The sequence below is a fragment of the Phyllopteryx taeniolatus genome, chromosome 10 (assembly GCF_024500385.1).
Source record: "Phyllopteryx taeniolatus isolate TA_2022b chromosome 10, UOR_Ptae_1.2, whole genome shotgun sequence".
Classification (NCBI taxonomy): Eukaryota; Metazoa; Chordata; class Actinopteri; order Syngnathiformes; family Syngnathidae; genus Phyllopteryx; species Phyllopteryx taeniolatus.
The window spans coordinates 28,559,087-28,572,028 of NC_084511.1; the positions used below are offsets into that span (position 1 = coordinate 28,559,087).

Consider the following 12,942-nt stretch of genomic DNA (forward strand, 5'->3'; position numbering starts at 1 on the left):
GGGCCACCGGTTAGTGCGCGGGGAGGGCCTCCCGGCGTTGCGATTGGGAACCAACTGTGCCAGCAAATGGGAGTGCTCGCTGTCAAGATGGCTGCCGTGCATGCCAATGAGCTTCAACCCCGTTGGCTGTTTTTTTTTTTTTTTATTATTATTATTACAGGCAAGTAGTAAGTGAGTTCAACAAAGCTTTTTTTTTTTTTTTTTTTTTATCACAGCGGTGCTTCGTGCGTGTGTGTTGTGTATATACATGTGTGTGCGTGTCAGTCAGTGAGTGAAAAACTAGACTTTACAGCATTTTATGCTGATCGGCCTTAATGTCATAATTCGCCGATACGATCAATGACGTAATTGATCGGCTCCGCAAAAGACATTGACTCCGCGTCGCCATCGTGCACAGTATATTTGAATCCAAAAGCAAGTTTATTTTTAGCCTTGTCGCATGTCTTTTGATGTAGTACTGTAAATATCTGACGGCCAATAAAGTTATTAAAAAAAACATGTCGGCGGTGTGGGACAGACAACACGTAATGCCCTACAAGACAAATTTTCTCTTTCACGATTGCACGATGTCAGACTACTGCAATAAAATCTTGTATTCCGATACCACCGCATTCCGTTTTTTATGATCATTGGGCTTTATCTTGTCAACTCAAATGCGACCGGATACACTCGCTACTGTGGCGACGACAACGAGTGGATCGCGCTGACTGTATTATAAGTACAAAATGGGGGAAAACGTGTGTTGGTGGTCACCGGCGCTCAGGACAGGAGAGGACGTTCGTTTAAGGCTTGCTTGCGGTATTTTCACGTACTTTTAATACGATACGGCTCGCAAGCAGGCAGCAAAAACTTTATGTAGCCTAGCAAGCTAGTGCAAGCACTATCGGTTGTACGTAAACATGCCGCAGTTCTGCCGAATCATGCTCTAAAGTTTCGGTGTGGGTGAAGTCATGTAATTACTATAAAGTAATTTAATTACAGTAATTTAGCACCCATTATTTCTGTCATGTTGGAATGTTGGTTTCGACCTGATTTGAATTTAAATCGACATATTCCTTCATCTTGGGATCGGATCGGTTATCTTTTTTTTTTTTCCCAACTCGCTGATCGGTGATCGGCCCCAAAAATCCTGATCGTGTAAAGCCGATGAAAAACACACAAGTGTCGCAGTTCCGCATTGGAGCTGGGGGTCGTTGACTTATGAAGTTGCGAACACGGAGTTTTTCTGGTTCCCTCCGGAGCGCGGGCGGGCTCGATGCCACGCTCCGTGCTGACTGCTGCTGAATGCTGATGCTGTAAATCCTCCTGGCAACGGAGATGACACCCAGTGATGTCAAATAGATTACGAGGCAAAGTCGCCTCGCGTTCCGCCGCCAGCACTTGTTGGGCGTCTTTGCAGCGCCGAACCGAATGCATTTGTCTAATTATCAAAGAAAATATAGAGTTTGCAACTACGTGGACATGTTCTGAAAACAATAATGTAGTTTTCCACAAACCTAACAAACATTTTTACAAACATCAAAAACAATTTAGTGTGACCCTTGCGTAAACTTCTGTCAAAATCAAAGATTTAGTCTAACAAAGTTTTGTAATTAAAGATATAGAGAACCTTGTATATATTTTGTAAATATCAGACAATTTATTTTTGGGGAACATGAAAGATGCAACAAACCAAGTCCAACAATATAAAAATAAAGACAATATAGTCTGCAACCAACCAAGCATACATTTTATATGAACTTGACCGAACACAAACATCAAAGACAATTTAGTTTGCAATGCATACATTTTCTGTAAATCCCAAAGAAAATTTTATCCAATGTAGAAATTTTGTCATCATCAAAGATGCAACAAACCTTTTGTATTTTTTTTTTAAATATCAAAGAAAATGTCATCCCTCAAAGACAATTTAGTCTTCCACGGACCTCTCCTATCATTTTTGTAAACATAAACAACCAAGTTGTGTTCCATAAACCTAGCAAAAACATTTGGGTAAACTCCGTAGACAATTTAATCTGCAACAGTCCTAATGAACAACCCCGATTCCAATGACGTTGGGACGTTGTGTTAAACATAAATAAAAACAGAATAGAATGATTTGCAAATCACGTTCAACCTATATTTGATTGAAGACACAACAAAGAAAAGATATTTCATGTTCAAACTGATCAACTTTATTGTTTTTAGCAAATAATCATGAAATTTGAATTTTATGGCTGCAACACATTCCCAAAAAGCTTGGACAGGCGGCGAAAAAGACTGAGAAAGTTGAGGAATGCTCATCAAACACCTGTTGGGAACATCCCACAGGTGAACAGGCTCATTGGGAACAGGTGGGTGCCACCGATTGGCTATAAAAGGAGCTTCCCTGAATTGCTCAGTCATTCAAAAGCAAAGATGGGGTGAGGTTCACCTCTTTGTGAACAAGTGCGTAAGAAAATAGTCCAACAGTTGAAGGACAATGTTCCTCAATGTACAATTGCAAGGAATTTAGGGATTTCATCATCTACGGTCCATAATGTCATCAAAAGGTTCAGAGAATCTGGAGAAAGCGGCAAGGCCCAAAACCAACATTGAATGCCCGTGACCTTCGATCCCTCAGCCGGCACTGCGTCAAAAACCGACATCAATGTGTAAAGGGCTCAGGAACACTTCAGAAAACCAATGTCAGTAAATACAGTTTGGCGCTACATCCGTAAGTGCAACTTGAAACTCTACTATGCAAAGCAAAAGCCATTTATCAACAACACCCAGAAACGCCGCCGGCTTCTCTGGGCCCGAGCTCATCTAAGATGGACTGACGCAAAGTGGAAAAGTGTTCTTTGGTCTGACGAGTCCACATTTCAAATTGTGTTTGGAAATTGTCGACAGAGGAAAAGAGGAAAAGAACCATCCGGACTGTTATGGACGCAAAGTTCAAAAGCCAGCATCTGTGATGGTATGGGGCTGTGTTAATGCCAATGGCATGGGTAACTTACACATCTGCGAAGGCACCATTAATGCTGAAAGGTACATACAGGTTTCGGAGAAACATATGCTACCATCCAAGCAACGTCTTTTTCAGGGACGCCCCTGCTTATTTCAGCAAGACAATGCCAAACCATTTTCTGTACGTGTTACAACAGCGTGGCTTCGTAGTAAAAGAGTGCGGGACCTAGACTGGCCTGCCTGCAGTCCAGACCTGTCTCCCATTCAAAATTGGGTTTGTACATCTTCTGTAAACATAAAAGAAAATGTAGTCTAACGTCAAAGTTTTTGTAAACATCATTGACAATTTAAAGTGCCACAAATGGTGTATTTTCCGTCAACACGTACGTCTTCCACGAACCCAAACGCAAAGTAAACACTGCGTCTTTTATCGGTCAGCGATAAAACAACACGATACAACAACATCAAGCGATGCGTGAAAGGCGGGAGAAGATTTGTCTGTGGGAATCAGGAGAGAAAACGAACGTCAATAAAACATCACAGCAATGCACTCGTCCTCTTTCTCTTTCTTCGCGCTCTCTCTCTCTCTCTCGCTGCTCCTGCAATAAAAGCGCCGAGTTTGCACAAAAGCTAAGAGGCCCGCCGATGCCCAGCAAAAAGCTCATCGTGAGCCGACGGCCAACGCAAACGCAGACTCCCGTCTTGTTCATGTTTGCTTGTTTTCCCCTACGCCGACGCAAACATCCGGGGGTCGACGTGACTCCGCTCCGACTCGATGCCGATGACGTGTCGGCGTCGTTTTTGAGTTCACAGTGGGAGGAAGTCGATGGATTAGTCACCATCAACCAATTACTTATGGACGCTTTTCTAAAGAGAAGCGACAATGAAGAACAAACAACGGAGTTCAGGACCAGCGTCAAATGTGAAAAATGTAAAAAGAAAAAAGGTTTCAGGTTTATACAAATTCAAAAGTAGAGTTTGAAATAGTCTTTGATGTTTATAATGAAAAGAAATAGTAGAACTGAATAGACGTTTAACTGGAATCCATCCTCTACATCCACTACATCATCTTGACAAAAAAGTCTGCATTCACGTTTCATGTTCGCAAAATTCAAGGAAATGGAGACGAGATCGTCTTTCACTTTTATAGAAATGAAGAAATCAAATTTATTTTTGGTCAAGACTCGAATCGCCATCAGCGCTAAAGACTCGATATCACGGGTGTCAAACTCAAGGCCCGGGGGCCAGATCCGCCACATCATGTAACGTGGCCTGTGAAAGCAAATCCTGTGCGTCGACTTCCTGCTAAAATACCAAAATTACAAATTGTCTTAACCTTTACCGGTAATAACGTTGGAAAATTGCAAACCTGTTTTGTTACCAGTCCCACTTTGATGTGTATTTGTAATAATACGGGGTGATTATACATTTTCAGTACAGCTGCAACCAACAAATCCTTTTATTTATCAATTAATCTACTGATTATTTTTTTTGATAAATCAATGAAAAAATAAATAGTAATAAAGTAAAAAATAATTTCCATTCCTTCATTCCAAAACAGGACAATATTTCAAATTGACAGTGTAGAAAATGCATAAACATCAATTGAGTATGTTTCAGTTACTGGTGTGGTGCAAAACAACAGTCAGAAAATGTTGATCAGTGTTTTCAAAAGTAAAAGCAGATGTTTGCAAATACTTATTATGACGGAAGACAAAGATAAGCAGTCTGCTACAGCAATCTGAGAATATTTACTGTTTGAGAGGCTGACATTTTGATGATTTGGACAATTTTAAGCTCAACAAGGTCTCTAAACGATGAATCGATTATCAAAATAGTTGTCCATTATTGTGATAACCTATTATTTCTCGATTGATTGATTTAATTGTTGAAGCTCTAATTTACAGTCTATGGTTTCACAGTCATTACGGCCCTCTGAGGAAAACCATAAATATGATGTGACCCTAAGATTTCGGCCACACATGAAAACTAGTTGCCGAATTCCACACTGCGCGAGACTTGAGTCGGGTTCGGCCGCGTCGCTCGGTGTGCGGCAGGTTTTATCGTTTTCCACAAACCCAACTTAAGTTTTTTTTTGGGGGGGGGGAGCGGGTGGGGGGGTTTGCAAACTCAAAGACCGTTTGGAGTCCTCTGCCACACAAACTCTCTTGCCGGCTTTGGTCTTTCGTCCTCAGGTGAGCGGCGGCCGTCTTCACTTCTCCTTCAGCTGCGGCGGGCCGCCTCCGTCCCGGCTGGCCCCGGCCTCCCCCGCGGTGTCGGACGGCCTCTGGCACCGCGTCCTCCTGGAGGTGACCGCCGCGTCCTTGAAGCTCACCTTGGACCGCCGGCCGGCCGTCTCCGCCGACCTGCCGTCGCCGTGCCGCCTGATGCGCTCCGGCGGGGTCTTGCTCTTCGCCGGGCGCCGATTCCGCGGCTGCCTGGAGCACCTGGAGCTCGACGGGGAGCCGATCGGAGCGGGGGACGCGTCGGAGTGGTCGGGTCTGGGCAGGAGGCGGGTGTTTGGGGTCTACGAGTGCTGCGGTAGGGCGGGACCCTGCGACGACAACCCCTGCCAGAACGGAGGCACCTGCCACGAGGACGGAAGCGGAGGTAAGCGTGTGCCCGTCTTCGGTGGCTTTTCCCGTGAGAGAGCCTCCCGTTCTGCCTGGGTCGAATTCCACACCTCAATCCCCGCTTTTCTAGAATTCGCTTATTTACAGGCCCCCATTCCACTGGGGCTGTTACTATTGAATCTTTTTAGAATCTACTCTCCCATTGATTATTGATCGAATAATCAAATAATAATTGCTCCCCCACTATCACAAAAAACAACTTTTTTACTACAAAAATGCATTTTATTCTTATTTATGAGGGAGGTACTTCAATCCTTAGACTGCATAAGTTGGTACTGAGTGTTTGGTATAAATTTGGTGTACAGAATTTGAGACAGCTAAATGCTAGATGGTTAGCAATCACAGTTAGCATTAGCGTGCTAGCAATTACCATTTTAGGTCCAAAAAATGCTAACTACCATTCAACGTATTCACACTTATCATGTTATATGTGCCTTACACATCTAACAGTGTCTTCAAAATCACTTAGAAATGCTCCTTTGTCATTTTTAGCAAAGTGTATCATTGGCACAACGCTGCGTCCGTTTGCTGTAAATGTCCGTGTGAAACATGGGTTGCTCCGGCGGAAATAAACAACGCAACACATTTTTGGGGCAGATGAGGAACTGTACAGTATGTAAGGGAATTCTAGTAGCTGAGTCGCTGTGTGAAAATCTTTCGTGGTTTCTAGCTGTGGTTTGTGAAAGTGCAAAAAAAAGTCATGTCGGAGTGAAGAAAAACACCTATTCTTCTATTCTATTCTGTTCTTCTTTTCTATTTTTCGTGCCGGGCGACCGCCGGCCATTTAGCAATGTGTCCGTCTCGTTACCGCAGCGCAGGAAAATATTCCGTTCGGCGCACAAGAAGAAGATGACGAAGAAGGTGCCCAAGAAAGAGACTCTTCAGGCCGGAGTCCCGTGCTGACCCTCATTAGCATTTTGGTTTAACGCTAATTGGCGAGCGCTGGGTTTCTTCTTAGCAAAGATAGCAGCTCAGCTCGCTTTGCAATTCAGAGCAGAGCCGATAAAGATCTCGTCTGAAATGCTCAACTTTGACACTCAGTGGCCGTGTGTGTGTGTGTGTGTGTGTGTGTGTGTGTGTGTGTGTGTGTGTGTGTGTGTGTGCGCGCGCGCGCGTGCGTGCGTGCGTGCGTGCGTGTGTGTGTGTGAGAGGCAAAAAGTGAACCTCACAGTGTTAGCTGCTGAAACTAAACGAACATACTTTGTTCGTGTTCCTTTACATGTTACTGTACTATTGTTACTTTTATCACTTTATTAATGATACTTTCCTAGTGTTACTGTAATGTCACTTTACTTACGTTACTAGTCTTGCTTTACCAGTGTCACTGTGTCTTACTTGTGCTACTTCATTATTTAACCAGTGTTTCTTTACTTATGTCACCGTATTCGTGTCACTTTACTCGCATTGTTGTTAGTTTTCAAGTGTTACTTTAATTTACTACTTTATAGTGTTACTTAAGTATTGTTACTTGTATCACTTGACTAGTGATACTATACTATTGCACTGTTCCTTTACTTACTTTACTACTGTTGCTTTTCCAATATGACTTTATTAGTGTGACTTAATTTATCACTGGACTTCTTTCAGTGATAGTTTACTTGTAATATGTCAATGTGACTTTATCAGTGATATTTTTCCTCATATTACTTAAATAGCGATTTACTGTTACTTACGAGTGTTACTTTTCTTGTTTTGCTTGCCGAGTGTTACTTTACCTGTGCCAGTTATTACTGTTATGTTCTAAATGTTACTTTAACGATGCTTCACTTGTGCTACTGTGTTAGTTTTTTTCCATTACGAGTCTTACTCTAATCGTGTTACTTTGACGTCACATTGTTAGTGTAGTCTTACTTTACAAGTGTTAAATTACAAGTGTGACTTTAGTGTAGTTTACTTCAGCGTTACATTACTAGTGTCGCTTTCGTGTTTCATGACTCGTATATGGTTCCAATATCATGGCAGAATAGCAGGAGGTTTTTCTTTGTCGTATGGTTTTCTGTCTCTCTCCATGTTGTCGATCTTCCCGCTGGTATTGATCATCTTCTTATCGCTTGTTTTTTTGTTTGTTTTTTTCATTGTACAGTGTTGCGCTGCAGGTGCGCAGGCTTGTTCCACGGCACCCGTTGCGAGCGGGAAGACAACCCGTGCGCCTCCCATCCGTGCACCCGCGGCCGCGTTTGCGTGCCCAAGGAGCAAGGATACATGTGCAACTGCTCCACGGAACATGCCGACGCTAGGTAAACTTCTTCTCAATCCAAACACCAGCTTGGATTTTGGGAATCTTTTGGAAATCTGATGTGCCGTGTGCTGCTGTTCCACTCCAGTCCTGTAGGTGTCGCTAATAAAAAATCATTAATAATCAACAAAGTAACTAACTAAAGGGTCTATCTCACTGGCGGAGAGGTTGCCGAGACTGCCGAGGGTGTTCAGTCGCGGCGATGTGTGGGAGACGTACAGGTGCTGCCCACCGCCCATTTAAGAGCTTGACAGCAAAAAAAAAAAAGAATACTTAACGTCACAAATAATCCTCTATAATCTAAATAAAAAATACTGGCGCGATCGTTTTGACATGGCACTTTTGTGACATTGAGCTACATGAAGCTTTTTCTCTATCGTGAGTGTATCGAGGAGTCTCCAAAAGTTGTGTGGTATTCCTTTACTCTAAGTAGACTCTGTTTGTTTGTTCTTGTGATTTAAATGGAGATCAGACCACATTTTATGACCAATTTATGCCGAAATGTTCAAAATATTTTGTCCTTTTTCCTCCCACTGTATAAGAAGCTGTTCCTCCTCTATTTATGATCTATGCTGTATATACTAAATATTCTGGATAAAAAAAATGATATGCTCATGCTAGCCATGTGAGCGGCAGGTATGTAGTAAATATTCAGGCAATATTCAATCTCTTAATCACATGATGGTCTGCACTTCGTTAATGCTAACCACAGAGCATCACGTTTGTGTGTGTGCGTGTGTTAAACGAACCCGGCGACCGCTATTCGGCGACGTGATCGGAATGGAGGCCGTCGACTTTTCCCCTCGACAACCTCTCCGAGGGCTAATGTTCCGCTCCCTCCTCGTAATGCTTTTCCTAGCGACTCCCTCAACGCGGAGAGGTTGAAAGGTCGATAGGTCGATCGCGGGGCGAGCTGACTGGTGACCTCGCTTAGTGACCTCCTCAGGCACTTCAAGTGAGAGCAGAGGAGGAGAAGACGTTCAGGACGGACCGACGGACCCGATGTCTGGCAGACACTGTCGGACACTGGGAACTCGTACCTAACCGAAACTGTGTTGCTTTGCATACGGTCCCCAAGCATTAGCTTTATGTGGAATGTTCATGAAGCCACACCCACAAAACACAGACTGGCCAATCACATTTTGGCCAAAGTCAACTCACATGTGGCCACCAACATGATAAGAATTGAATTGTTTAAAATGTTACTGTAGTTAATTTCATTTCATGTAACTTTACATCCGTTTATGTTATATTTTTGCAAACAAAGTCAGCAGCAAAAGGCTAACCCTGAACTGGATCACAATGTAAATAAAATGTAGTAAGTTAGTTAGTTAGTTGGTTGGACGGTAAAGTGGTAAATTAGATATAATTAGTAATAATCAGTAATTCAGCAGTGTGTTTGTAGGTTGGTTAGTTAGTTTGTTAGTCAGTCGGTTGGTAGTTTTGACATTGGTTGAATGTGAACTAGTTGGTTAGTTAGTTGCAACTTCAGTTATTGCATTGCTTATACAGTCTGTTTGTTGGTTGGTTAGTTATTTAGTTACTCTGCTAGTTGGTTGGTTGGTTGGTTGGTTAACCGGTCTGTTAGTCAAACGACGACATCGCCAAATCAACCTTGCAGGACACATACATGCAAACACATGCAGGTTAAAAATGTTCTTGTAATGACCTGAGACACACACACACTCACACTCACACACATACTAGTTAAAAAATCTCATACCAGTATTCTACCAGTTGACCGAGTCATTGAATGCCTCCAGTGGGAAGTGTTTGATGTTGTCAAGAGCCTGATTACAATGCGACATCACTCGCCCGCATGCCGGAGCCGCCTCAGATTGACACGCCATTGGTCAATGGAGCCATGCGCGATCCCGTCTGTAGTAGCACGTTAGCGGCGGGGAGCCAAGGACTTTTGTAATTGTTATTATCATTTTGAATATTAGCGGTTTGCCGTTGCGTTTAAGAGTCGTCAGATTGTCGAGTTTCCCGCAGCGTTCGAGAGAGAAGAAGAAGACTTGACAGCCTGCTTCGACATTTGCTCAATGAAATGTTGTTTCTCGCCGACAGCAATAAATTCATCTTTCATTTGAATAATGATGACTGACTAACGTGTTACCATTTTTGCGAATGACACTTTTGGCACAATCTCCACAAGGACTTCTCTTTTCTCTGCTCTGTCAGCAGCAACATGGGGGGACATTCTTTGTTTTAGTTTATTTTGTAATTGTATGAAATTATTATTTTTCAATGTTTTCATTTCATATTTCTTTTTGTTCAAAGACCCAAAATCTGTCTGGGAAGCCCATTTGGAGCCTCAGCCTGGCTTCAGACAGGACTCCAAACCAAGCTTGCTTGGAACCCAACTGTGAAACCTTCACCCTGACTGAAAACTCGACTTTCAGACTTTCAGACACTTAACGGCGCTTGAAGTCCTACTGCGAATGTCTAAACGCTGCTTGAAGCCTTTCTTTGAAACCCAAACACAGGTTCAAAAGCCTATTTTGAAACGCCAGCCCTTGTTTGAATCCTTCCCTCGGACTTGAAAGCGTCCCTCTGGCGAAATATTTTGTGCTGGTGACTTCATTGCGCACATCCGCAAGACGTGATCGCGTAACATTTTTAGGGGAGCCCGGCTTAAAGTAGACCGAGCGTTGATTTCGCTTCCCCTCCTTCCCGGTAACGCAGGTGTCACGACGGCGCCGACGTGTGCTCTCCCGACCCGTGTCCCGGCGGTTTCCTGTGCCGAGACTCTTCCGGATCCTTCCACTGCGACCCTCTGCCGCAGGTCAGTCCTCGATCGGGTCCTCGCTGGGACGAGCGAGCTTAACGGCGGCGGTCTGCCGCAGGTGTCGCCGGCGGTGGGCTACGTGGAGATGATGGAGATCGGCGCCGGCGTGCTGTGCCTGCTGCTGCTGGTGGCCGGCTTCGTTTGCGGGCGGAAGCGCTACGTCCAGCGGAAGAAGCGCAAGAACGAGAACGACGCCGACGGGTAACGCGACGCTCGTCTTTACATCATTTACGTCCCGCTTGGCAGTCGCTACTCTGTTAAATTCAACACGCGACAGACCATAATAAGAAGAGCGACGCTCTTTGTATTAATTTTTAGGCAAATAGAGGCAAAACTAGCTGACAAGCGTGCGAGGAGTCAGTTAGCTGGTCAGTTATTTAGTTCACTAGTTGGTTCATCGTCCATTCATCAAATCAGTCAATTAGTTAGTGAGTCAGTTAGTCAGTTGGCTGGTTGATTTGCAAGTTGGTTAATCAGTCATTGAGCTAGTTATAGTTGTTTTATTAGGTTATTTACTCAATTTTCAATAAAAGTCCATCCATCCATTTTCTCGGTTAGTTAAATATTTTGTTGGTTAGTTAGTCAGTCAGGGACTTGATCAGTCGGTTGGTGAGTCAGTAGTTATCCGGTCAGTTGGTGGGATGTTAGTTAGTTAGTCAGTTAGCTTGGTTGTTTGTTTGCTAGTTTGCTCATTGGTTGGCGTGTCAGTTGTTTAGCTAGTCAATACTGGGTTCAATGGTAAGTCAGTAAGTAAGTCAGTTGCTTTGTCAGTTTGTTAGCTGGTTGGCTCGTAGGTTAGTCAATTAGTCATTTGGTTCGTTGGAGATTCCGAGCAGATGCGTGCATTCCTAAAGTTGGCTATCCGACATACAGTACGTCCACATTGTGAAATGGTAATATTCCATGTGGATGACACGCGAACACGTTTTTCAGCTACTCGACGTCCAAGAGCCCGAAAGGTCGCGATCGGAACGGCGGCCACACGGAGCTGAGCTGCATGACGTCGTCCGCCGACGACCTCGACCGCTCGCCCTTCCGGTCGCTGCGTCCCGGCGGCCGAGCGCCGGCCGTCAAGTCGCACGGACCGGCGGTCTGCAGCGTGGCCCCCAACCTGCCCGTCAGACCCCCGTCCTGCTCCGACAACGACTCGGTCAAGAAGACCCACTGGGACCTTGACTATGAAGGTAAGTGTGTATGTGTGAGCGTGCGTGCGTGCGTGCGTGCGTGCGTGTGTGTGTGCTACACCTCCATCTTGTCATGAAAAATCATATACATACTGGACATAAAGCACAAATGTATTGGGACACATTCCAGCTCGTTAAAAAAAATGTCATCAAATAAAGAATTTCAATAACTTAAGCATTGGAAAAAAAAATTCTATTCATTACATATATTCTAAATTATTATTATAAAAATATAATTACATTATAAAATTATTATACAATTAATTATTAATTAATGAGATGATTGTATTTACAAAGAAAATGTTATAAACACGCAAGTACAAAATGTATCTATAATAGATTAATAAGAAAATAGCAATCATGATCTTTTTCTTTTATTCATTGATATATTTGTATTCATTTATTATAGTTACATTTTGTACTTAAAAGAAAAGGAGCCTTGAATCTAAGAATTGTACTAATAAATACATGAATACACGATATATTATCAATCAATCAATCGGTACTAAGAAAAAATAATGAGACGACAATAGATAGGTCAGTGTTTCAGACATTTATGAATTAATAATACAGTACACAGGTACATAATATATATATATATATATATAATAAATGACAAATTAAAAAAATGACAAGAAACAAAAGGGGAATACAAAATGAGAAGAGGGGGTTTGGTATTACACACATTCATTTGAAAAATATTACGAAAAATGCAATGATGTTTGTAAAATAACCGGTAAAAGACTAAATGCATACAAATGAATAAAAGAAAAGGGAAAATAAAACATGAGAATGAATGCTGAATCCAATAATCACATACAAAGTTAACGCTTATATTCATAACATTACCATATTTGGTCATACATAAATTCACTATGAGTGCTGCACATAGACAGGACAGTATCTACTCGTACAGTTCGAAGGTTGTTGTTGTTGGTGTTCATGTTTACTTCTTATTCAATGAGCGTGTAAAAAATAATGTTCTTGCCGACTTGTATTTCTTCGTACGACTTTAAAATCAAAGCCAGCTGTCGCAAACAGGAAGTTTGAGGTAAAAGCGAAAGTGAAAGTGCGACGATGCCGTCCGTCCGTCATCGGACGCGTTTGGACGCTCGTTCCGATTTATATTCCACCGACTGCTACTTCCGACTTTCTCTTTTTGCGATGCGT

At 43.0% G+C, this 12,942-nt stretch overlaps 1 protein-coding gene across 1 annotated transcript in view; it reads left to right on the forward strand.

Annotated features, from left to right (window-relative positions):
• fat2 (FAT atypical cadherin 2) overlaps nucleotides 1-12,942 on the forward strand; it is an 80,657-nt gene that overhangs the window by 64,750 nt on the left and 2,965 nt on the right. The window contains 5 exon segments of the mRNA XM_061787798.1: nucleotides 5,124-5,538; nucleotides 7,645-7,798; nucleotides 10,486-10,585; nucleotides 10,647-10,789; nucleotides 11,522-11,772. Coding sequence (XP_061643782.1) covers nucleotides 5,124-5,538; nucleotides 7,645-7,798; nucleotides 10,486-10,585; nucleotides 10,647-10,789; nucleotides 11,522-11,772 — 1,063 coding nt within the window.